Source organism: Bombina bombina, chromosome 5 (assembly GCF_027579735.1).
Source record: "Bombina bombina isolate aBomBom1 chromosome 5, aBomBom1.pri, whole genome shotgun sequence".
NCBI lineage: Eukaryota > Metazoa > Chordata > Amphibia > Anura > Bombinatoridae > Bombina > Bombina bombina.
In genome coordinates, this window is record NC_069503.1 from 1,103,559,016 (window position 1) to 1,103,586,436 (window position 27,421).

The 27,421-nt window shown below is 39.6% G+C and overlaps 1 protein-coding gene across 2 annotated transcripts in view; it reads right to left on the reverse strand.

The window, feature by feature from the left end:
* The window catches only part of TRAPPC9 (trafficking protein particle complex subunit 9), a 1,774,054-nt gene that overhangs the window by 979,885 nt on the left and 766,748 nt on the right, over window positions 1-27,421 (reverse strand). For both annotated transcript variants that reach the window (XM_053715382.1, XM_053715383.1), the window contains exon 18: window positions 5,311-5,453. In XM_053715382.1, coding sequence (XP_053571357.1) covers window positions 5,311-5,453 — 143 coding nt within the window. The remainder of the gene's footprint in view (window positions 1-5,310; window positions 5,454-27,421) is intronic.

The window sequence follows — 27,421 nt, forward strand, 5'->3', positions numbered from 1 at the left end:
ATGGATAGTGAGAGAGAGAGAGAGAGAGAGAGAGAGAGAGAGAGAAAGAGAGAGAGAGAGAGAGTGAAAGAAAGAACTAAAGAGAGAGAAAAAGCGTGAAAGAAAGAAATAAAGAGCAAGAGAGAGAGAGAGAGAGAAAAAGAGTGAAAGAAAGAAAGAAAAAGATAGAGAAAGAAAGAAATGAGAGAGAAAAAGAGAGAGAGAGTGAGAGAGAAACTAAGATAGATTGAGAGACAGAAAAAAAGAAAGAAAGAGAAACAAAGAAAAAGAAAGAAAAAGAGAGCGAGAGAGATGGATAGAGAGAAGAGAGGGAGAGAAAAAGAAAGAGAGACTGATAGAGAGCAAGAGAAAAAGAGAGTGATAGAGAGCGAGAGAGAAAGAAATAGATAGATTGAGAGACAGAGAGAGAAAGAAAGCAAGAAAGACAGAGAGAAAAATTCTAAGAGTATGTTAAATGTAGTGACTTTAACAATTGTATTTACCAGAAATGTAAAGTTCTAGAGAGAAACAGTTCTCAAAGCAGTGGAAAAGTCAATGCATATAAAAGTGAACTATAATTTTAGAGGATACATGTTAATTTGATAAAAAATAAATCAGTATACATATAATCACATATATGGTGATAATTAGACATTGAGGAATTTCAATAATATCCCATGTCTGCTTATAAACGCAATAAGAACTTGCGGGATATACTGATCAGGGCTGATATTGGCCCTGGTAAACTGAAAAATCAGTTATATCACTATGTTTAGGTTGCAGTAACTGTGGGTCCATCATTAAGAGCCCCTATTTTCTCCATCCACATAATGGCTATAAATTTCAGTATAGGGATTATTTTACCTGCAACACTAAATTTGTTGTTTATATGATCAAATGCCCATGTGGGCATGTCTATGTGGGTGAGTCCACTAGACGCATTGGGGACCGCATCACAGAGCATAAAAGCAACATAAGATGCAAGGTTCATACTGCCCCTGTTGCCCATCATTTTATTTATGCTGGTTATCAAGTCAGTCAACTTAGGTTCCAGGTAATCGAGCAAATCCAAACCCCCAGACGGGGAGGCAATAAAGAGCTATTGCTTAAGCAACGAGAAACTTTTTGGATTTTTAAACTGGATACCTTGGAACCTAAGGGGATGAATATGGAAATCAATTGGATACCGTTTTATTGAGTAATGTGTAACTTTGTCATATTTTCATAATTAATTATGTATATATTGTTTCCTTATTTTTAGATTTAATTGAAACCAGTCCTTTTATATATGATGGAGTGGATCCTGCGGTGGATGGCTGTAAAAGCACTATAAGTATACTTGTTAAAATGCTTTGCTGTCAGAATAGTCACTTTTTGAATTTTTCTTTCTTTCTGTAAACTGTTTAAAAATGATAAATGATACATTAGTAATGATATAAATATACAGTTTTTGACAGTTTTTTGTCAGTGAACGTGGGTTCTGTGTATTTACCAAATAGAATATAAGTGTATATATTTGTTCACAATTATCCTAAGAGGCCTCTTAGCTGTTTTTTAATCTTTCTAACTACACACTTTGCAACACAAGAGGGCGCTATATTTATCAGTTTGATATTTTTCAGAATGTAAGGGTTAAAATCCCAGGTATTTGCCTTTATAACCAGGTGTGTGGTGATTGTTTTTATATCACATGATTAAGGGGTACTGTCCCCGAAACGTTGTGGTGTTGTCTGTTCCTGTTACACAATAATGAAATAACAAAACTGAAGATTCTAAGGAGAAATCTCTGTTTGCTGCATTACGATAATTAGCACCATGTCAGTGATAGATTTTACAGTAGGTCTGTCCTGTACATCCCCATAAAAACAAAAGGCCGGCTCAGGGAGCTCGCTGTAACTTGCATTCACAAGCAATGATGCTAAATGTGTCTTTGCTGATGCAATATATACTCTCTGAGTAGGAGTAGTGTTTGATTGCAGGTGAATAGGGAATATGTACTGTATATAAGCACTTTAAACAATAAAAGCTGTCACTGAAACAACAGTAAAAACTGAGACACTAGTAACTCGTGCTAGAAACATTTTTGACTATTCAAATTTATCACAAATATTATTCTATTCAAAATTGGATACATGAGTTTGATTTTGAGTTGCAAATCTCTTTAAAAAATATTCTAATTCTCATCATTCCTCTTAAGTGCTAAATGCTAAATTATAATAGTTTTTTTTCTTCAATAAGAGGGTTTTAGATCAGTTAGAGAATTGACAACATGAAGATCAAGAAGCTTCTGAATTCACCTCACTCTATTTTAGAGGCAAATTACTGTCTGAGGGATTACAGAAATGCGGGAGGGATTAAAGCTATGGAATGAAGAGGTGTCTTGGCTCTTCCTATTGGACTTAAAGGGACATTAAACCCAAATTTTTTCTTTAATGATTCAGATAGAGAATAACATTTTTAACAACTTTCTAATTTACTTCTATTATCTAATTTGCTTCATTCTCTTGATAATCTGTCCTGAAAAGCATATCTAGATAGGCTCAGTAGCTTCTGATTGGTGGCTGCACATATTTGCTCACCCATGTGCATTGCTATTTGTTTAACAAAGGATATCTAAAGAATGAAGCAAATTAGATAATAGAAGTAAATCGGAATGTTGTTTAAAATTGTATTCTCTGTCTGAATCATGAAAGAACATTTTTGGGTTTAATGTCCCTTTAAGTGTAACCACACATGATGATTTTGTGGATTCTCATCATCTTATGGAGAAAAAAAAAAACTTGATCTGCTGAGGACAGAATGCTGGAGAGAAGACTAGGTGCTTCAACTGAAGTCATCTATAAGCAAGACGTTTAGCAGAAGAAACCTGTTCATTTGTTTTCAAAGTCAAAATTAAATGGTAATGATTCAGAGAATACAATTGAAAAAATAAAAAACTCTTTTATTAAATGTATCTCTTTATCTTGGTTTCCTTGTTTGAAAATTAGCTCTTTTACAAGACGGCATACTGAGGTCGGCTCATTTTATTGATGTATTCCCCATTTAGTGTAATAATACATTTTTTATGGTGGGCACTATGTTCACATTCTAAGGAACTGGGAGTGAGACGCAACTTCTGATGCATGTGCAAGTCAGATATTCTGTTGTACGGTGAATCTACATTTCTTTTTAACTGCTTCTTTCATACAAGGTTCTCAGGAGGAGGAGTGCCCTCATGCACCGGAATTAAGACAGATCTGTAAATAAATAATACAGGGTAGTAACCTACGCTCTGACACTTTCGCTGCTGTGCAAAGTGCCAAAGAAAAACTGTCGGCAAAGTCAACGGCTTTATAAAAGCTCATGCGTTAGATCAAAAATCTGCAAACCTGCTGGAAAAAAAAATTCTCACGTAAAAATGAGTGGTCTGAAAATTGACATTTTTACCACATCCTTGAAGAAAGACAAACACGCAATCGTTCACTACGCAAGATACAGAATGATGGTTAAAGCTGATAGTTATTTCAATATGAAAATCGTCCTGAATGAATTACAAAACCTACCAAAAAGAAACGGAAGCCAGTTGAGGATTAAAGGGATATCTGAATCATAAAGAGACTTACTTGAATGAATGAATAATATGTAACTATTGAGACTTTGTTACTGGAATCAAGTTTGATACACTGGGGTGTCTGAGAATGTGAAACGGATATGTTTATCCTCTGGATATATGGTGTTGATAGGGCTATTAGTCAGAAATCGGCTGGCTGGGTGACCCCCACAAAGCTTGCAGGCAGGAGGACGCCTTTGAGCGCATAGGTTTGCCTGTTCTGGAAGTATGGAAATTGTCTTATGCTTATATTACTAAACTAATGAATCTGAGAATAACCATTCACACCCTCTAGCTACCTGGCCTATCTTTGTTTTTAAATTAGTGTTGGGATTTATCTGACTATAAGGGAATGGTTGTGATATACCCATATGCTAATCCGATTTCAGAATAATATGTGGCTAAGTCATTTGTTTCAATAAAGTGTTAATTTTTAATCTTATTCTTATATAATTAAAGGGACAGTCTAGTCAAAATGAAACTTTCATTATTCCGATAGGACTTGCAATTTTAATTAACTTTCCAATTTACTTTTATCATCAAATTTGCTTTTTTTCTCTTGGTATTCTTAGTTTAAACTAAACCTAGGTAGGCTCATATGCTAATTTCTAAGCTATTGAAGGCTGCCTCTAATCGCATGTTTTTTAAATCTCTTTTCAACACAAAGAGACAGAAAGTACAGATGGGCCATATAGATAACACTGTGTTCAGGCACAGAAAGTTATTTAAGATCTAGCACAATACAATGCTAAATGTAAGACAATAGATAATAAACATTCACAGTCATGTGATCAGGGGGCTGGAAGAAGGTTCCTAGATACAAGGTAATCACAGAGGTAAAAAGTATATTAATATAACTGTGTTGGTTATGCAAAACTGGGGAATGGGTAATAAAGTAATTATCTATCTTTTAAAACATTAACAATTCTATGGTAGACTGTCCCTTTAAGTGTGTAATTCTAAAGTGAGTTTAAAGCTCCAAATCCTTGTGGTATCCTAATTTATTTGTGTTATGAGAACAGATCCTTTGCTGCAATTGTTTTTTAATGGACAAACTTCACCTCCCACCTACCTAGTCCAGACTAGAAGACAGGGCTTCTTAACAAAATATCCATTGTTTGGCTTCAGAAGAAATCTTAAAATAACAAACTACAAAGTTGTTTTACTTTGGATAATTAAGCAATTTATACTACAATCTCAATTAACTTTTTACAAAATTTAGTCACAAACCGTAAAATACATCTTTATTCTGGTTGTGGACATAAAAAAAGGTGAAAACAAGCTAATCAGAAAACCTCTCTTATTTATAACAAAAAAGTAATTAACCAAACCATCAGTGACAGTAAATCCAGATCCTGTTGATGAGACAGCAGAGTGTGGAAATGGGAACGTGGCAAGAAAATCTGCCTTTCCTGAACAAAGACAACTAAATCCAAGTGTTTTCTAATTATCTTGCTCAATCAATGAAACCAATAAGGAAGAAGAAAACTTGGAGGAACAGTACAAGCCAGTCAGACCAAATATGATCTGGTCAATTTAAGGAACATACAGCCTGAAAGCTAAGAATGTAGCAGTGCAGAAGACGCTAGCAAGACCTCTTGACGAATAATAAGAATAGTATGTGTCTTATTATAAGAACATATGTAGCAAACATTTAAAATAAAAATTCTGTTTTATAAAATCTACATTTTACTGCATGTGCCAGTGGTGCAGAGATGGGTTTAAAATGCTTAAGTACCTACCTGGTGGCTGGTAGGGTGCTTACACGAGTGAAAAACACAGACGGCTCCACATCTACATGCAGTCCCAGGGAGAGGTTCCTGTAATACCCTTCTGCATGGCCTGGGCCCCCAGAATATTTAAAATGTAAGATGCCTTCCAGTGTCTGAAACAAAATAAAAATAGGAAACGTCACAAAAATAAAAACATATAATGGGGTGCACTAGTTTTTATTTTGTGCTATTGTCCAATTCAGGGTGCACTACATTCTAGAGCTAAAAATAACCAATAGTTATAGAACTTAAAGGGATATGAAACATTTTTGTTTTGTGACTCAAACAGAATATGCAATATTATGGGCTCGATTTATCAAAGCCCTACAGCTGCAAGTTCTCACAAAAACTTGCTCGCCGTAATTTAACAAGCAGCGGTCACCAAACCGCCACTTCCCTAACCTCTTCGCCACCTCTAAGGCAGCAAAATTCAATCTCCACGGTCAAGTCAGACCGAGGAGATTGACAGCTCCTGCCCGCACGTGATTGGCTGTGCGCGGGCAGGGGATGGGATTGCATGTAAGCACAAAATTGCGCTTGTGTGCAATGGTGACTACCTGTGGGGAATTTTGCCCTGCCACAGGCAAGCTGAGGCGTACAGGGGCACGTATACACGCCCCTGTATGTCTCAGCTTTAATAAATCTAGCCCTAAAATAGTTTCCAATTGACTTCTGTTATCAAATGTTTTCATTCCCATGGTATCCTTTGTTAAAGAGATACCTAGATAGGCGTCTGGAGCACTTCATAGTAGGATATATTGCTGCCATCTAGTGCTCTTGCAAATTGATAACATTCTTGCAAAACTGATGCATATAGTGCTCTAGAAACAGTCCGGCTCCTAAGCATACATTCCTGCTTTTCAACAAAAGATACAACGAAAAATTTGATAATAGAAGTCAATTAGAATGTTGTTTAAAACTGAATGCTCTGTCTCTCATCTCTCTTTAATATTATTGGATGTTATTGAAATAATCAGGAATTAATATTTATCTATTTATAAATGACAGATTTAGCACTTACAATCTTTTTGATCTAATATGGAAAAAGGTTACCTAGATTTACATAGGAACGCTAAAGGTAATCCAGAATAAAAAGTAAATTAGCAATCAAGCTGGTAGACCATTGATTGATCACACAGTTGGACACTGATAGAAACTAACGGCTAGATTTAGAGTTCTGCGGCCAAAGGGGTGCGTTAGCTACGTATGCTTTCCCCCCCCCGCATCTTTTAAATACCGCTGGTATTTAGAGTTCACAGAATGGCTGCGTTAGGCTCCAAAAAGGGAGCGTAGAGCATAATTTACCGCCACTGCAACTCTCGATACCAGCGGTGCTTACGGACGCGGCCAGCTTCAAAAACGTGCTTGTGCACGATTCCCCCATAGGAAACAATGGGGCTGTTTGAGCTGAAAAAAACCTAACACCTGCAAAAAAGCAGCGTTAAGCTCCTAACGCAGCCCCATTGTTTACTATGGGGAAACACTTCCTACGTCTGCACCTAACACTCTAACATGTACCCCGAGTCTAAACACCCCTAACCTTACACTTATTAACCCCTAATCTGCCGCTCCGTATACCGCCGCATCCTACATTACACCTATGTACCCCTAATCTGCTGCCCCTAACACCGCCGACCCCATATTATATTTATTAACCCCTAATCTGCCCCCCACAACGTCGCCGCCAGCTACCTACAATAATTAACCCCTAATCTGCCGATCGGATCTCGCCGCTAGTCTAATAAATGGATTAACCCCTAAAGCTAAGTCTAACCCTAACACTAACACCCCCCTAAGTTAAATATAATTTAAATCTAACAAAATAAATTAACTCTTATTCTATAAATTATTCCTATTTAAAGCTAAATACTTACCTGTAAAATAAACCCTAATATAGCTACAATATAAATTATAATTATATTGTAGCTATTTTAGGATTAATATTTATTTTACAGGCAACTTTGTAATTATTTTAAACAGGTACAATAGCTATTAAATAGTTAATAACTATTTAATAGCTAAAATAGTTAAAATAATTACAAAATTACATGTAAAATAAATCCTAACCTAAGTTACAATTAAACCTAACACTACACTATCAATAAATTAATTAAATAAACTACCTACAAATAAATACAATTAAACCTAACACTACACTATCAATAAATTAATTAAATAAAATACCTACAAATAACTACAATGAAATAAACTAACTAAAGTACAAAAAATAAAAAAACATAATTTATGTAAGAACTTACCTGATAAATTCATTTCTTTCATATTGGCAAGAGTCCATGAGCTAGTGACGTATGGGATATACATTCCTACCAGGAGGGGCAAAGTTTCCCAAACCTTAAAATGCCTATAAATACACCCCTCACCACACCCACAAATCAGTTTAACGAATAGCCAAGAAGTGGGGTGATAAGAAAAAAGTGTGAAAGCATAAAAAATAAGGAATTGGAATAATTGTGCTTTATACAAAAAAATCATAACCACCACAAAAAAGGGTGGGCCTCATGGACTCTTGCTAATATGAAAGAAATTAATTTATCAGGTAAGTTCTTACATAAATTATGTTTTCTTTCATGTAATTAGCAAGAGTCCATGAGCTAGTGACGTATGGGATAATGAATACCCAAGATGTGGATCTTCCACGCAAGAGTCACTAGAGAGGGAGGGATAAAATAAAGACAGCCAATTCACTAGAGAGGGAGAGGAAAACCGGGCTCCAGCCTGCTGCGAAGCGCATATCAACGAAGAATCTAGCACAAACTTACTTCACCACCTCCATGGGAGGCAAAGTTTGTAAAAACTGATTTGTGGGTGTGGTGAGGGGTGTATTTATAGGCATTTTAAGGTTTGGGAAACTTTGCCCCTCCTGGTAGGAATGTATATCCCATACGTCACTAGCTCATGGACTCTTGCTAATTACATGAAAGAAAGAACTAAGTTACAAAAAATAAAAAAATATTTACAAACATTAGAAAAATATTACAACAATGTTAAACTAATTACACCTACTCTAAGCCCCCTAATAAAATAACAAAGACCCCCAGAATAAAAAAATGCCCTACACTATTCTAAAATTAAAAAAGTTCAAAGCTCTTTTACCTTACCAGTCCTGAAAAGGGCCCTTTGCGGGGCATGCCCCAAAGAATTCAGCTCTTTTGCCTGTAAAAAAAACAAACATACAATACCCCCCCCCCAACATTACAACCACCACCCACATACCCCTAATCTAACCCAAATCCCCCTTAAATAAACCTAACACTAAGCCCCTGAAGATCACCCTACCTTGTCTTCACCTCACCGGGTTCAGCGATCGGTCCAGAAGAGGGTCCGAAGTCTTGATCCAAGCGGCGGCTGAAGAACTCCATCATCGGGCTGAAGTCGGAAGTCCATCATCGGGATGAAGTCTTCTATCAAGCCGCATCTTCAATCTTCTTTCTTCCGGAGTGGAGCGGAGCCATCTTCTTCCCAGCCGACGCGGATCCAACCTCTTCAAGCGACGCCTACTCGCCGAATGACGGTTCCTTTAAATGACGTCATCTAAGATGGCGTCCCTCGAATTCCGATTGGCTGATAGGTTTCTATCAGCCAATCGGAATTAAGGTAGGAATATTCTGATTGGCTGATGGAATCAGTCAATCAGATTCAAGTTCAATCCGATTGGCTGATCCAATCAGCCAATCAGATTGAGCTCGCATTTTATTGGCTGATCGGAACAGCCAATAGAATGCGAGCTCAATCTGATTGGCTGATTGGATCAGCCAATCGGATTGAACTTGAATCTGATTGGCTGATTCCATCAGCCAATCAGAATATTCCTACCTTAATTCCGATTGGCTGATATAATCCTATCAGCCAATCGGAATTCGAGGGAAGCCATCTTGGATGACGTCATTTAAAGGAACCGTCATTCGGCGAGTAGGCGTCGCTTGAAGAGGTTGGATCCGCGTCGGCTGGGAAGAAGATGGCTCCGCTCCGGAAGAAAGAAGATTGAAGATGCGGCTTGATAGAAGACTTCATCCCGATGATGGACTTCTTCAGCCGCCGCTTGGATCAAGACTTCGGACCCTCTTCTGGACCGATCGCTGAACCCGGTGAGGTGAAGACAAGGTAGGGAGATCTTCAGGGGCTTAGTGTTAGGTTTATTTAAGGGGGGTTTGGGTTAGATTAGGTATGTGGGTGGTGGGTTGTAATGTTGTGGGGGGGTATTGTATGTTTTTTTTTTACAGGCAAAAGAGCTGAATTCTTTGGGGCATGCCCCGCAAAGGGCCCTTTTCAGGGCTGGTAAGGTAAAAGAGCTTTGAACTTTTTTAATTTAGAATAGGGTAGGGCATTTTTTTATTTTGGGGGGCTTTGTTATTTTATTAGGGGGCTTAGAGTAGGTGTAATTAGTTTAACATTGTTGTAATATTTTTCTAATGTTTGTAAATATTTTTTATTTTTTGTAACAGTTCTTTTTTATTTTTTGTACTTTAGTTAGTTTATTTAAATGTATTTATTTGTAGGTATTTGTATTTAATTTATTTATTGATAGTGTAGTGTTAGTTGTAATTGTAGGTAATTGTAGGTATTTTATTTAATTTATTTATTGATAGTGAAGTGTTAGGTTTAATTGTAACTTAGGTTAGGATTTATTTTACAGGTAATTTTGTAATTATTTTAACTAGGTAACTATTAAATAGTTATGAACTATTTAATAGCTATTGTACCTGGTTAAAATAATTACAAAGTTACCTGTAAAATAAATATAAATCCTAAAATAGCTACAATATAATTATAATTTATATTGTAGCTATATTAGGGTTTATTTTACAGGTAAGTATTTAGATTTAAATAGGAATAATTTATTTAATAAGAGTTAATTTATTTAGTTAGAATAAAATTATATTTAATTTAGGGGGGTGTTAGGGTTAGAATTAGCTTTAGGGGTTAAAAAATGTATTATAGTAGCGGTGAGCTCCAGTCGGCAGATTAGGGGTTAATGCTTGAAGTTAGGTGTCGGCGATGTTAGGGAGGGCAGATTAGGGGTTAATACTATTTATTATAGGGTTATTGAGGCGGGAGTGAGGCGGATTAGGGGTTAATAACTTTATTATTATAGCGGTGCGGTCCGGTCGGCAGATTAGGGGTTAATAAGTGTAGGCAGGTGGAGGCGACGTTGAGGGGGGCAGATTAGGGGTTAATAAATATAATATAGGGGTCGGCGGTGTTAGGGGCAGCAGATTAGGGGTTGATAGGGATAACGTAGGTGGCAGCGGCGTGCGGTCGGCAGATTAGGGGTTAAAAAATTTTAATAGAGTGGCGGCGATGTGGGGGGACCTCGGTTTAGGGGTACATAGGTAGTTTATGGGTGTTAGTGTACTTTATAGCACAGTAGTTAAGAGCTTTATGAACCGGCGTTAGCCCAGAAAGCTCTTAACTACTGACTTTTTTCTGCGGCTGAAGTTTTGTTGTTAGATTTCTAACGCTCACTTCAGCCACGACTCTAAATACCGGCGTTAGAAAGATCCCATTGAAAAGATAGGATACGCAAATGGCGTAGGGGGATCTGCGGTATGGAAAAGTCGCGGCTGGAAAGTGAGCGTTAGACCCTTTCCTGACTGACTCCAAATACCAGAGGGCGGTAAAAACCAGCGTTAGGAGCCCCTAACGCTGGTTTTCACGGCTACCGCCCAACTCTAAATCTAGCCGTAAGAATGAAGGGAAAACAATATTCTGGTTACCTTTAAACTCGCACACAAACGTAGATTGAGATAATAAAATTGTTCACATTCAGCAAATTCTGATTGTTTAGGTTAAACATTGGAAATATGTTCTTTCAAAATGCATAATAAAGATGGACATTTAGTGCTTAAAGGGATAGTAAAATCCAAATTAAACTTTCATGATTACGATAAAGCATGCAATTAACAACTTTCCAATCTACTTTTATCATCACATTTGCTTTGTTCTCTTGATATTCTTAGTTGAAAGATAAACCTAGGTAGGCTCATATGCTAATTTCTAAGCCCTTAAAGGCCGCCTCTTATCTGAATGCATTTTTCAGTTCTTCACAGTTAGAGGGCGTTAGTTCATGTGTTTCATAAAGCTAATGTTGTGCTCACGCATGTTAAGTTACCTAGGAGTCAGCACTGATTGGCTAAAATGCAATTCTGTCAAAAGAAATGAGATAAGGAGTCAGTCTGAAGAAGTTTAGATACAAGGTAATCAGACCAGTTTAGTAAAAAAAAATAGTAAATTAATTTTGTGACCATGTACAGAATCAATATACCTGATCAACATTTTGTTTAATTAAATGGCAATATACATGCTGTATTCCCATTTGAGACTGAGCTGGTCAGTTTTGAATGACTGACCAAACAATGATAAAGAGCACAACCTAGTGGATTTATTTATACTATAGAGAACACACAACATTTTGTTAAAAAATAAAAATGTGCTACTTGAAAATAATAATAAATGTTGCAGAATTTTCCTTACCCCCCACACTGAGCACATAGACACGCCCATTAACTGTATCGGTTTATACAGAAATTGTGAAACCTTACAAAAAAACATAAATTATGCTTACCTGATCATTTAATTTCCATCGTGGGGAGGGGAGTCCACTGCTTCATTCATCACTTGTGGGGAAATAAGAACCTGGCCACCAAGAGGAGGCAAAGAAACCCCAGCCAAAGGCTTAAGTACCTCCCCCACTTCCCTCATCCCCCAGTCAGAGCCTGAACAAAGGACTGAATGTCAGGAAGCTCCGCAAGCTTCTTGTGCAACAGAACAGATAAAGCGGAGATCTGTCCCCTTAGGGAACTGGCGGCAAAACACTTATCCAGACCATCTTTGAAAAAGGCCAAAATAATGGATGCCTTATACCAGGGATATTCTCGTTCCTCACATCAGGACAAGTAGGTCCTCCGACCTTGTGGTATATGCGTTGAATGTAGGGCTGCAATTAAAGATTATTTTCATAATCGATTAATCGACTAATCGGATTAAAAAAGAATCAATAACGGTTTCCTATATTTTAAATAAAATCCACATACTGAGTGTTACAAAAATAAACTTCAGACTAAAACTTTACATTAAAACAACTGCTTGTCCAATTTTTAAGCAACTGAGCACAGTTTTAAAATTAAGCAAAACCACAAACTGTTTGAAAAGAGGTAGAAATAGAAAGAGTTAGACTTTCACTGTTAATTACATTGTTATTCACTCTTTCAGAAACTTTGCATTGAAATGCAAACATCTCAACATGTCCACATGCTCCTGGCTAAGGCTGGTTCTCTTTTTGCAGCTATATTTCCTGCAGCAGAGAAGAGGCACTCAGGTGGTGTTGAGGTGCTTGAGATGTATAAGTAGGATTTTGCCAATTTCACCAAAGTGGGATATCTATCTTTGTTAGCTCTTCACCAATGCAAAGTGTTTTCCACTAACCCTTGACTTCATTCTAAAAACATAAAAAATCTGTTGAATATCTATATGCAATGGTAAATAACCAGCTATAAGGTTAGGGGAAAATATATAGTCCGCTCTAAAAATAACAGATATATACTTATTAAAAATATAAAAAAACAAAAAACAAATCAAAAGCGCTAATGACTATATCAATAACAGGACAAAGCCTTACACATTTATTTATACAGTACATATAATCAGCAATAGCAAGCAATCCGCTAATAATTGTGCAAACAGATAATAGTGCACATAAAATAAAATAACTCCCATCAATATAGGGCTAGATGTAAATAACAAGCTCGGCACTATATCATGCAAAGCATAGACCCAAATCACCTGATTTAATATAAACAATCTAAAGGATGACTATTATATCTGGGTTGCACATAAGCCAGTGGTAGTTGTACACTTATACTGTCCTGAAAAAGTGAAAAGTAGACGGCTGTAGACGTCCTTTAGGCTAAGGACATAACCATAAAACACAATACCATGTGCAGGAGCTCATTGGAGTGAAGCAGCTGGTGCCGTGCACAGACCAACTAATTGCAAACCAACTAATTGATTATGAGATTCGTTGACAACTATTTTCATAATCGATATTATCGATTATGACGATTAGTTGTTGCAGCTCTAGTCGAGTGACCGGCTTCCTGGCCTGGACGAGAGTCTCAATCACTCTCTCCGAAAAACCTCTTTTTGGCTAAGACTAGGCGTTCAATATCCACGCAGTCATCCTCAGAGAATCGAGATTTTGATGTAGAAAAGGATCTTGAACTAGCAGATCCTTGCGAAAAGGTAACTTCCACGGCGGATATGATGACATCGCCACTAGCTCCACAAACCACGTCTTCCGCAGCCCCAGTTGTCCACACCCAGGATGTGGATCGCTGAAGCGAACAATTGTGAGTTTCTACTTATTCCAGAATCTAATATACTTCCCTCATTGCTAGGGAGCTTCTCGTCCCCCCTGGTGGTTTATGTAAGCCACCGAGGTGATGCTGTCCGATTGGAATCTGATTAATTGGGACAACCCCAAAAGGGGCCAAGTCTTCAGAGCGTTGAATATTGCTCGAATTTCCAGAATATTTATAGGTAGACTCAATACCTCTTGAGTCCATCTGCCTTGTGCCTTTCTGGCACCCCAAACGGCTCCCCAGTCGGGTCCACCAAGACAGGGACTCCCTCACCAGTATGTCCAGAGATATCTGTTGGGACAAATCTGAATGATCGCCATTCCATTGTCTCAACATGCACAGCTGCAGAGGCCTGAGATAAAACCTGGCAAATGGAATGACATCTATACTGGATACCATGAGCCCGATTACCTCCATACACCTGGCCACAGATGTCCTGGAGGATGTCTGCAGGGCTAGACAGTTGGACGCAAGCTTGCAACGTCTCTGGTCTGTCAGAAATATCTTCATCGCAGATGAATCTAGTATCGTATCCAGGAACTCCACCCTGTTGCTGGGGACCAATGAACTCTTTCCTTTGTTTATCTTCCACCCGTGAGATCGAAGTAGAAGAGCACTCAAATTATCCCCCGCCAGACTGTAGGATGGAGCCTAGACCAGGATATGGTCCAGATACGGAGCCACTGCAATCCCTCTGGCTCTCGCTACTGCGAGAAGACTTCCCAGAACCTTTGTAAAGACTCTTGGGGCCATCGCCAGACCAAATGGAAGGGCCACAAACTGGAAGTGCTGGTCCAGGAAGGCGAACCTTAGAAATTTGAAGTGATTCTTGTGGATTGGAACAAGAAGGTAAGCATCATTCAGGTCTATAGTCGTCATGAATTGTCCCTCCTGAACCAGGGGCAAAATTGACCTGATCGTCTCCATCTTGAACAATGGGACCGACAAAAACTTGTTTAGGGACTTTAGGTCCAGAATTGGACGAAACGTGCCCTCCTTCTTTAAGACCACAAAAAGGTTTAAATAATACCCCAGACCTCTTTCTGCCGGAGGAACTGGGGCGATTACCCCGAGAGATGAGAGATCCCTCACACATCCAAGGAAGGCGTCTCTCTTTTCTGGTTTTGAAGAGATGTTTGACAGAAGGAACCTGCCTCTGGGCGGATACGATTTGAAACCTATCCTGTACCCCTGGACGACGACCTCCAGGACCCAAGGGTTTGTAACGTCTCCCCTCCAGGCCCCCGCAAATAGAGATAGTCTGCCCCCTACCTAGGCCGGAGGCCGCCCCTTCATGCCGACTTTGACTCAGCAGGCTTCTTGTTCTGCTTGGACTTATTCCAAGAGTTTGCTAGCTTCCAAGATCCCTTGGATTGCTCAGATTTTGCAGAAGGTTGCTGGCGCTGAGACTTGTCTGAATGAAAGGGATGAGAAGTAGATCCCTTAGGTTTGGCTTTCTTATCCTGAGGTAAGAAGGCGCCCTTGCCACCCGTGACTGTAGATATGAAAGAATCCAGGCCCGGGCCAAACAAAACCTTCTCGTTGAATGGTAGAGAAAGCAAGCAAGACTTAGAAGTCATGTCAGCAGATCACGATTTTAGCCACAGAGCCCTGCAAGCTATAACCAAAAACCCAGACATCTTAGCATTCAGGCAAATAATCTGCATGTTAGCATCACAAATGAACGAATGCGCTACCCTTAAGGCTTTGATTAGATCCAAAATATTCCACAACATGGACTCCATCTTTTATCCACTGGTTCCTTGAACGAGGAGCTATCCTCTAATGGAAAAGTCGTTCTCTTAGCGAGCGTGGAGATAGCACCATCCACCTAAGGCACGGTTCCCCACAATTCAAGCTGCGCATCCGGAACGGGGAAAAGCTTATTAAAAGAAGACAAGGGAGAAAATGGCGAACCTAGTTTCCCCCATTTGTTTTTAATAATGTTCGCTATTTTGATAGGAACCAGAAAGGCCTGAGGGACTACCCTGTCCTCATAAACCATATCCAGTTTAGGGATTAAAGGTTCCTCCGGTAGTTTCGGTTTCGGAACCTCTAGAGTAGAAAAAACTTCCTTCAGCAGGAAATGCAAATGCTCCATCTTAAATTTGAAATCTGGATCCTCTGCGGACAGAGGCCTACAAGTAGCCGATTCCGACTCAGAAGTGATATCCTCCGATAAGTTGGAGTTGTCCTCCTCCGTGGATAATCTGAGATATTTAGTGGAGTTCAAGACCTCTGAGACGGATAGCAGTGCCGTACCTTCCGCTTGCGCTTAGTAAACGAGGCATCGCATTTATGGCCGCAGAAACCGCCGTCTGCAATTGATTGGAGAAGTCTGGAGGCCAAAGGGCCCCTTGCGCGGGAGGGTTAGTAGTGCCCTGGGGAACTGCTTGTGTAATCGGAGATACTTGTAGGGAACGCACCTCGCAGGACGCAGAACCCTCAGAGGTGGACGGCTCAGTTGCACTAAATAATGTATTCTTTTTAGAAGTAGTAATATTGTCATAACATGCGGAACCTCCTCACAGTATACACAGTTAGTAGTTTTGGATAAGGAAGGAGTATCCTCAAACATATCAGAGTCTTCCATAGCTTGCACTTTTATTAAGGACTTGATTACAGATTAAATGGCACCTTTATATCCCAATGGCCGGGGCACTCACCACCTCCTATGACCCGGACTACAAGAAAAAGCTTTCGTCTCCGAACACAGGTCGAGAAAGTGGAAGTTACTGAGGCCACACCCGGTCACATGGAATGCCATGCAGGATCGTCCCTGCACTGAGCGAAAGACGTGCCAAAAAGCGCGCCTCAATCTCGCTCTAACTGTTCCACATTGACAGAGCCTCATCTCACACAAGTGCAGCAAAAAACACAATAAACTTTATTATGTATATTAAAATCCCCCCTGTTCAATAACCCCCTTCCGAGGGTATTACCCATGATTCTATATAGATAAAAAGAGTCACACTGTGACCCTGTCTTCTTGCGTTATAACACATATATATATATATATATATATATATATATAATGAAACGATCTTACAAGAATCAACGCCATGGAACAGGAACACGGCCCTTCAAGTGTAACAGTTTAGTAGTGTCGCTCCTGACATGGACTTGAGAAAAAAAAAGCAGGCAGCGAAACTCGTCTGATTGCTTAAGGAGCTGTTAATATGAGTCGGGATGGTTTCGCAGAAGAACTCCCCCTGCATCTCCGGACTCTAACTTTTACCCATGCTCTCACTGAGAGGCTGACAGGACTACTTAAAACTCTAGTCCCATTGCAAAGAGTACTACCCTCCATAAGAGAAGACTCCGAATCTTCCGACACTTCTCTGCAAACCTCCTCTGATAAAAGGCAAAGAATGACTGGGGGATGAGGGAAGTGGGGGAGGTACTCAAGCCTTTGGCTGGGGTGTCTTTGCCTCCTCCTGGTAGCCAGGTTCTTATTTCCCACAAGTGATGAATGAAGCAGTGTACTCTCCTCCCCTTTAGATCGAAAGTGCATTGTAACTGTTTCGGTGCACTGTGTGGGTGTTTCTGTGCACTGTGTAGGTGTTTCTGTGTACTCTGTGGGTTTTTCTGTGTACTCTGTGGGTGTTTCTGTGTACTCTGTGGGTGTTTCTGTGCACTGCATGGGTGTTTCTGTGCACTGCACGGGTGTTCCTGTGCACTGCGTGGGTGTTTCTGTGCACTGCGTGGGTGTTTCTGTACACTGTGTGGGTGTTTATTTGCTCTGTGTGGGTGATTCTCTGCACCATGTGGGTGATTCTCTGCGTGTGGGTGTTTATTTGCTCTGTGTGGGTGATTCTCTGCACCATGTGGGTGATTCTCTGCACCATGTGGGTGATTCTGTGCACCATGTGCGTGATTCTGTGCACAGTGTGGGTGATTCTGTGCACCGTGTGGGTGATTCTGTGCACCGTGTGGGTGATTCTGTGCACCGTGTGGGTGTTTCTGTGCACTGTAGGTGTTTATGTGCATTGTGCGGGTGTTTCTGTGCACTGCGTGGGTGTTTCTGTGCACTGTGTGGGTGTTTATGTGCACCGTGTAGGTGTTTATGTGCATTGTGTAGGTGTTCCTGTGCACTGTGTAGGTGTTTCTGTGCACTGTGTAGGTGTTTCTGTGCACTGTGTAGGTGTTTATGTGCACTGTATAGGTGTTTCTGTGCACTGTATAGGTGTTTATGTGCATTGTGCGGGAGTTTCTGTACACTGTGCGGGTGTTTCTGTGCACTGCGTGGGTGTTTCTGTGAACTGTGTGGGTGTTTCTGTACATTGTGTAGGTGTTTCTATGCACTGTGTGGGTGCTTCTGTGCACTGTGTAGGTGTTTTTGTGCACTGTGTGGGTGTTTCTGTGCACTGTGTGGGTGTTTCTGTGCACTGTGTTGGTGTTTCTGTACATTGTGTAGGTGTTTCTATGCACTGTGTGGGTGCTTCTGTGCACTGTGTAGGTGTTTCTGTGCACTGTGTGGGTGTTTCTGTGCACTGTGTTGGTGTTTCTGTACATTGTGTAGGTGTTTCTATGCACTGTGTGGGTGTTTTTGTGCACTGTGTAGGTGTTTCTGTGCACTGTGTAGGTGTTTTTGTGCACTGTGTGGGTGTTTCTGTGCACTGTGTGGGTGTTTCTGTGCACTGTGTGGGTGTTTCTGTACATTGTGTAGGTGTTTCTATGCACTGTGTGGGTGCTTCTGTGCACTGTGTAGGTGTTTCTGTGCACTGTGTGGGTGTTTCTGTGCACTGTGTTGGTGTTTCTGTACATTGTGTAGGTGTTTCTATGCACTGTGTGGGTGTTTTTGTGCACTGTGTAGGTGTTTCTGTGCACTGTGTAGGTGTTTCTGTGCACTGTGTAGGTGTTTCTGTGCACTGTATAGGTGTTTCTGTGCACTGTATAGGTGTTTATGTGCATTGTGCGGGAGTTTCTGTACACTGTGCGGGTGTTTCTGTGCATTGTGCGGGAGTTTCTGTACACTGTGCGGGTGTTTCTGTGCACTGCGTGGGTGTTTCTGTGAACTGTGTGGGTGTTTCTGTGCACTGCGTGGATGTTTCTGTGCACTGCATGGGTGTTTCTGTACATTGTGTAGGTGTTTCTATGCACTGTGTGGGTGCTTCTGTGCACTGTGTAGGTGTTTTTGTGCACTGTGTGGGTGTTTCTGTGCACTGTGTGGGTGTTTCTGTGCACTGTGTTGGTGTTTCTGTACATTGTGTAGGTGTTTCTATGCACTGTGTGGGTGCTTCTGTGCACTGTGTAGGTGTTTCTGTGCACTGTGTGGGTGTTTCTGTGCACTGTGTTGGTGTTTCTGTACATTGTGTAGGTGTTTCTATGCACTGTGTGGGTGTTTTTGTGCACTGTGTAGGTGTTGCTGTGCACTGTGTGGGTGTTTATGTACACAGTTTAAGTAATGTGTCAAAACCACAAAAAAAAAAGAAAAAGAAAAAACATTTAAACAAAATTGCAAAAAAAAAAACAATAACCAAGGTACATTGAAAAAGGAATTTCAGTTCTCACGCAACCATAAAAAAGGAAGTAGAACTCTAGGTTTTTGTCAGGGTGCCAGGAATCAGAACAGGTGATCCTGGAAATGATGGCAGGTAAAGGTGGATTATTAGCACGATCAGGATTCATGGCCTTTGCGTAATGTCAGCGTGCCAGGAATCAGAAACAAGGAAAACAGCAGAGTCAGGAACAAGCTAGGGATCAGGAACCAGGAAGGACGTCAGGCAGCCAGGTAATACACAGGAACTCTCACAAACAGGTCTGAGACAACACAAAGCATACTGAACAGAGGCCCTTTAAATAATAAGTGATGACATCACAATTCTGAGACTGCATCCTGTCTCACATGGATGATGCACACCAGTCTGGCCATAAAAGGAAGTGTAGGAAATGAGCAGCATCCCCCACAATGCACCATAGTCAGGAAGAGAGGTGAGTAAAATGGCTGCCAGCAGCACATGGCAAACAACAGGGAAAAAACATAATTTATGTAAGAATTTACCTGATAAATTCATTTCTTTCATATTAGCAAGAGTCCATGAGCTAGTGACGTATGGGATATACATTCCTACCAGGAGGGGCAAAGTTTCCCAAACCTCAAAATGCCTATAAATACACCCCTCACCACACCCACAATTCAGTTTAATGAATAGCCAAGAAGTGGGGTGATAAGAAAGGAGCGAAAGCATCAAAAATAAGGAATTGGAATAATTGTGCTTTATACAAAAAAAATCATAACCACCACAAAAAAGGGTGGGCCTCATGGACTCTTGCTAATATGAAAGAAATGAATTTATCAGGTAAGTTCTTACATAAATTATGTTTTCTTTCATGTAATTAGCAAGAGTCCATGAGCTAGTGACGTATGGGATAGCAGATACCCAAGATGTGGAACTTCCACGCAAGAGTCACTAGAGAGGGAGGGATAAAATAAAGACAGCCAATTCCGCTGAAAAAAATAATCCACAACCCAAATCAAAAAGTTTTAATCTTATAATGAAAAAAACTGAAATTATAAGCAGAAGAATCAAACTGAAACAGCTGCCTGAAGTACTTTTCTACCAAAAACTGCTTCAGAAGAAGAGAAAACATCAAAATGGTAGAATTTAGTAAAAATATGCAAAGAAGACCAAGTTGCTGCTTTGCAAATCTGATCAACAGAAGCTTCATTCCTAAAAGCCCAGGAAGTAGAAACTGACCTAGTAGAATGAGCCGTAATCCTTTGAGGCAGGGATTTACCCGACTCTACATAAGCATGATGAATCAAAGACTTTAACCAAGATGCCAAAGAAATGGCAGAAGCCTTCTGACCTTTCCTAGAACCAGAAAAGATAACAAATAAACTAGAAGTCTTTCTGAAATCTTTAGTAGCTTCAACATAATATTTCAAAGCTCTTACTACATCCAAAGAATGTAAAGATCTCTCCAGAGAATTCTTAGGATTAGGACACAAGGAAGGGACAACAATTTCTCTACTAATGTTGTTAGAATTCACAACCTTAGGTAAAAAATTAAATGAAGTCCGCAACACCGCCTTATCCTGATGAAAAATCAGAAAAGGAGATTCACAAGAAAGAGCAGATAACTCAGAAACTCTTCTAGCAGAAGAGATGGCCAAAAGGAACAAAACTTTCCAGGAAAGTAATTTAATATCCAGAGAATGCATAGGTTCAAACGGAGGAGCCTGTAAAGCCCTCAGAACCAAATTGAGACTCCAAGGAGGAGAGATTGACTTAATGACAGGCATGATACGAACCAAGGCCTGTACAAAACAATGAATATCAGGATGATTAGCAATCTTTCTGTGAAAAAGAACCGAAAGAGCAGAGATTTGTCCTTTCAAGGAACTTGCAGACAAACCCTTATCCAAACCATCTTTAAGAAATTGTAAAATTCTAGGAATTCTAAAAGAATGCCAAGAGAATTTATGTGAAGAACACCAAGAAATGTAAGTCTTCCAGACTCGGTAATAGATCTTTCTAGACACAGATTTACGAGCCTGTAACATAGTATTAATCACTGAGTCAGAGAAACCTCTATGACTTAGTATTAAGCATTCAATCTCTATACCTTCAAATTTAATGATTTGAGATCCTGATGGAAAAATGGGCCTTGAGACAGAAGGTCTGGCCTTAACGGAAGTGTCCAAGGTTGGCAACTTGCCATCCGAACGAGATCCGCATACCAAAACCTGTGTGGCCATGCTGGAGCCACCAGCAGTACAAACGAACGCTCCATTAGGATTTTGGAAATCACCCTTGGAAGAAGAATTAGAGGCGGAAAGATATAAGCAGGTTGATCATTCCAAGGAAGTGACAATGCATCCACTGCTTCCGCCTGAGGATCGCTGGATCTGGACAGATACCTGGGAAGTTTCTTGTTAAGATGAGAGGCTATCAGATCTATTTCTGGAAGCCTCCAGATTTGAACAATCTGAAGAAATACCTCTGGGTCTGGAGACCATTCGCCCGGATGTAACGTCTGGCGACTGAGATAATCCGCTTCCCAATTGTCTATACCTGGGATGTGAACCGCAGAAATTAGACAGGAGCTGGATTCCGCCCATACAAGTATCCGAGATACTTCTTTCATAGCCTGAGGACTGTGAGTCCCCCCTTGATGATTGACATATGCCACGGTTGTGACATTGTCTGTCTGAAAACAAATAAACGATTCTCTCTTCAGAAGAGGCCAGAACTGAAGAGCTCTGAAAATCGCACGGAGTTCCAAAATGTTGATTGCTAATCTGGCCTCCTGAGATTCCCAAACCCCCTGCGCTGTCAGAGATCCCCATACAGCTCCCCAACCTGAAAGACTCGCATCTGCTGAGATCACAGTCCAGGTTGGACGAACAAAAGAGGCCCCTTGAACTAAACGATGGTGATCTAACCACCAAGTCAGAGAAGATCGAACATTGGGATTTAAGGATATTAATTGTGATATCTTTGTATAATCCCTGCAGCATTGGTTCAGCATACAAAGCTGAAGAGATCTCATGTGAAAATGAGCAAAAGGGATTGCATCCGATGCAGCAGTCATGAGACCTAAAATGTCCATGCACAAAGCTACCGAAGGGAAAGATTGAGACTGAAGGTTTCGACAAGCTGAAACCAATTTCAGACGTCTCTTTTCTGTTAGAGACAAAGTCATGGACACCGAATCTATTTGGAAACCCAAAAAGGTTACCCTTGTCTGAGGAATCAAGGAACTCTTTGGTAAATTGATCCTCCAACCATGTCTTTGAAGAAAAAACACAAGTTGATTCATGTGAGATTCTACAGAATGTAAAGACTGAGCAAGTACCAAGATATCGTCCAAATAAGGAAATACCGCAATACCCTGCTCCCTTATTACAGAAAGAAGGGCACCGAGAACCTTCGAAAAGATCCTTGGAGCTGTTGCTAGGCCAAAAGGAAGAAAAACAAACTGGTAATGCTTGTCTAGAAAAGAGAATCTCAGGAACTGAAAATGGTCCGGATGAATAGGAATATGAAGATATGCATCCTGTAAGTCTATTGTGGACATATAATGCCCTTGCTGAACAAAAGGCAGAATAGTCCTTATAGTTACCATCTTGAATGTTGGTATCCTTACATAACGATTCAATATTTTTAGATCCAGAACTGGTCTGAAAGAATTCTCTTTCTTTGGAACAATGAACAGATTTGAATAAAACCCCAGGCCCTGTTCCAGAACTGGAACTGGCACAATTACCCCAGCTGACTCCAGATCTGAAACACATTTCAGAAACGCTTGAGCCTTTACTGGTTTTACTGGAATGCATGAAAGAAAGAATCTTCTCACAGGCGGACCTTGAAACCTATTCTGTACCCTTGTGAAACAATGTTCTGAATCCAAAGACTTTGAATCGAATTGATCCAAACATCTTTGAAAAATCGTAACCTGCCCCCTACCAGCTGTGCTGGAATGAGGGCCGCACCTTCATGCGGATTTGGGAGCTGGTTTTGACTTTCTAAAAGGCTTGGATTTATTCCAGACTGGAGAAGGTTTCCAAGCGGAAACTGTTCCTTTAGAGGAAGGGTCAGGCTTTTGTTCCTTATTCTGACGAAAGGAACGAAAATGATTAACAGCCCTATTTTTACCTTTAGATTTTTTATCCTGAGGTAAAAAGGCTCCCTTCCCCCCAGTAACAGTTGAAATTATTGAGTCTAACTGAGAACCAAATAATTTATTACCTTGGAAAGAAAGAGAAAGCAAAGTTGACTTAGAAGTCATATCTGCATTCCAAGACTTAAGCCATAAAGCTCTTCTGGCTAAAATAGCTAAAGACATATACCTGACATCAATTCTAATGATATCGAAAATGGCATCACAAATAAAGTTATTAGCATGTTGAAGGAGTTATTAACACTTGTTGCGCTAAAGCCTCCAACCAGAAAGTTGAAGCTGCAGCAACATCAGCCAAAGAAATAGTAGGTCTAAGAAGATTACCTGACCATAAATAAGCCTTCCTTAGAAAGGATTCAAGCTTCCTATTTAAAGGATCCTTAAACAAAGTACTATCTGCCGTAGGAATAGTAGTACGTTTAGCAAGAGTAGAGATAGCCCCATCAACTTTGGGGATTTTCTCCCAAAACTCTAATCTATCAGATGGCAAAAGGGTACAATTTCTTAAACCTTGGAGAAGGAGTAAATGAAGTACCCAGACTATTCCATTCCCTAGAAATTACTTCTGAAATAGCATCAGGAACTGGAAAAACTTCTGGAATAACTACATGAGGTTTAAAAACTGAATTTAAACGCTTAGTAGTTTTAATATCAAGAGGACTAGACTCCTCCATATCTAATGCAATCAACACTTCTTTAAGTAAAGAACGAATAAACTCCATCTTAAACAAATATGAAGATTTATCAGTGTCAATATCTGAGGTAGAATCTTCCGAACCAGATAGATCCTCATCAGAAATAGATAAGTCAGAATGATGGCGGTCATTTAAAAATTCATCTGAAATATGTGAAGTTTTAAAAGACCTCTTACGTTTACTAGAAGGAGGAATAACAGACAGAGCCTTCCGAATAGAATTAGAAACAAATTCTTTAACATTAACAGGAACATCCTGAACATTAGATGTTGAAGGAACAACAACAGGTAATGGATTATTACTAATGGAAATATTCTCAGCGTTGGATAGCTTATCATGAAAACTAACACAAACTACAGCCAGAGGAACAGTTTACCAAAAGTTTACAACAAATGCACTTAGCTTTGGTAGAACCGACATCAGGCAGCGCTTTTCCAGAAGTAGATTCTGATCCAGGGTCAGGTAGTGACATCTTGCAATATGTAAAAGAAAAACAACATATAAAGCAAAATTATTAAATTCCTTAAATGGCAGTTTCAGGAATGGGAAAAAATGCAAAATTAAACAAGCTTCTAGAAAACCAGAAGCAACTAAAAAGTGAGACTGAAATAATGTGAAAAAAACTGGGGCCAAGTATGACGCCCACATTTTTGGCGCCAAGTATAACGCCCACATATTTTGGCGCCAAGAATGACGCCCATATTTTTTGGCGCCAAAAAAACATCCGCTAATGACGCAATTACGTGAAAACTTCCAGCGCCAACTATGACGCCGGAAATGACTAAATTTTTGCGCCAAAAAAGTCTTGCGCCAAGAATGACGCAATAAATAGAAGCATTTTCTGCACCCGCGAGCCTAACAGCCTGCAATTTTTGAAAAAAAGTCATTTGAAAATTTTAAGGTAAGAAAAATAAAATTTATATGCATTTTCCCCAAAAAAATGAAACTGACAGTATGAATGAAGGAATACTGATTATCCTGAATCATGGCAAATATAAGTTTAAACACATATATTTAGAACTTTACATATAAAGTGCCCAACCATAGCTTTGAGTGTCATAAATAGAAATAAGATTTACTTACCCCAAGACACTCATCTACATATAGTAGATAGCCAAACCAGTACTGAAACGAGAATCAGTAGAGGTAATGGTATATAAGAGTATATCGTCGATCAGAAAAGGGAGGTAGGAGAAGAAATCTCTACGACCGATAACAGAGAACCTATGAAATAGATCCCCTAGAGGAAGACCATGGTATTCAAATAGGCAATACTCTCTTCACATCCCTCTGACATTCACTACACTCTGAGAGGAAAACCGGGCTCCAGCCTGCTGCAAAGCGCATATCAACGTAGAATCTTGCACAAACTTACTTCACCACCTCCATGGCAGGCAAAGTTTGTAAAACTGAATTGTGGGTGTGGTGAGGGGTGTATTTATAGGCATTTTGAGGTTTGGGAAACTTTGCCCATCCTGGTAGGAATGTATATCCCATACGTCACTAGCTCATGGACTCTTGCTAATTACATGAAAGAAAACCCTGACAGTTTTATTATTCTTATATATACTCAAACATCAAATAAGCAATTTTTGTCACAAACACACATGTATATAGATATTCACAAACATATAAACCAGAATCAAAAAGAAAAAAAAAAGAAAAAAACAGGGGCAAAGGACAAGTAATGGAGTATTGGGGGCACTCTGGTGCTTTATAGTAGTCCCCAGGCCTTGTCTAGCAACCCTTAGGCAACAGCTGCATCTGTTCACTTGTCACCTGTAAATACCATGTGAGGGACTTGTTTAGATGTCATTCACAGTAATTATAAAATAGGGATAGATATTTATTTTTATTTTATTTAATTTAGCTCCTATAACAAATATCTAAAAGTGCAATAGTGCAGGGTTTGGGGAACAAATATATGATATGACATATGATCGCTGCCACCCCAGATCGTAAGAAAGGGGGGGGGATCAATACGGAAAGAGAACAGAGGCAGGACAGCAAAATGTCTGGCTTTTAAAGAGCTATTGGGAGTATTATGTTAATACTTTAGGAAAGTCTCTTTTAACAGGATATTCCAGCAAAACTATTTGCCAGCTATATAGTAACAAAATACATTGCTTATACTCCAAGATTGTCAAGAAAGCACTAGGCGCAAGCTTACTAATAATCATCCTACACTGTCAGACCTGCCAATTGTCCCTATATAAGAGGAACAGTCCCTGATTCTAAACTCTGTCCCTCTGAGACAGTCATTTGTCCCTATTTGCAGAAATTCCCTTAGCCCCACTCACTGAGCACCCAGACATGCCCAATGACTGCCCAGACACACCCACAACCCCACTCACACAAACCCACCGATCAACAAGCAACACCCATTAACCACCCCACCCAACACAGCTCTACCCACAAAATGGCAATGGGCCCCCATCAACCTCCTGAGTCCCTCATGCCCAGCCACAAATGTTGGTAGGTATTCGCTGCTCCAAGATTGCTTTTTCCATGTTGATCTCATATTTTATTTTTTCAATTACTTTTTCTTTAAGCAAACTGCAAACTTTTCTGTGTCTGTACCCTAAGGGTTTTAAACCTTCAGCAGTCATTTAAACATTAGTTAAAAAAAAAAAAGTTGTGAGTTAATCATTATTTGTTGCATTTGACATATTTTATGCAGTGAAAGTCAAAACTTAAATCTCTTCCCCCAGCTAACCAATTAAAGACAGCACAAAATGAATAAACTGGAAAAAATAAATTCCAACAAACAGAACAGTTTTCTACCATATAGTATTAATTTTATGAAATCATCATCTGCTCACCAGCAGATATAAAAACAAGATATATTGCTACAAGACAATACCTAATGATGTGAATATATTTACACATAATCCAATCCACTTTCTATACATCTTCTCATATATGAGTGTCAATTAGGATATGTGTGCTGAAACATGATAGATGTATGTTAGATTTTCATCTGCTCAGGGTAATTACAAACACCCTCAAGTCAAGCTTTTCATCTTGGAACGTAGGAGTACTGATGTCAGAAGCTGGAAAACTTTCCCATGGGGTTATCAATTAGGTAAATTAGCACTTCAGATATATTAGAAAACAAAAGATAAAATGACACATTTTCCAGAAACATTCAACAATCAAAGCAAATGTTTATATTCATATACACAAATGTTGTGGTCTCTGAAGTTTAACAATAATGTTTAAAACACTGACAATTCTTAGGTTAGAACCAGGATTGCATGAATCAGGGATATGAAAATGTTTACTAGAGAATATTCTCTTTGCCTGTGTAAAGGATGTAATATTTTATGGATGATGCATTTACTAGATCAGAGTTCTCCATCAGATTGTGCACAAGCA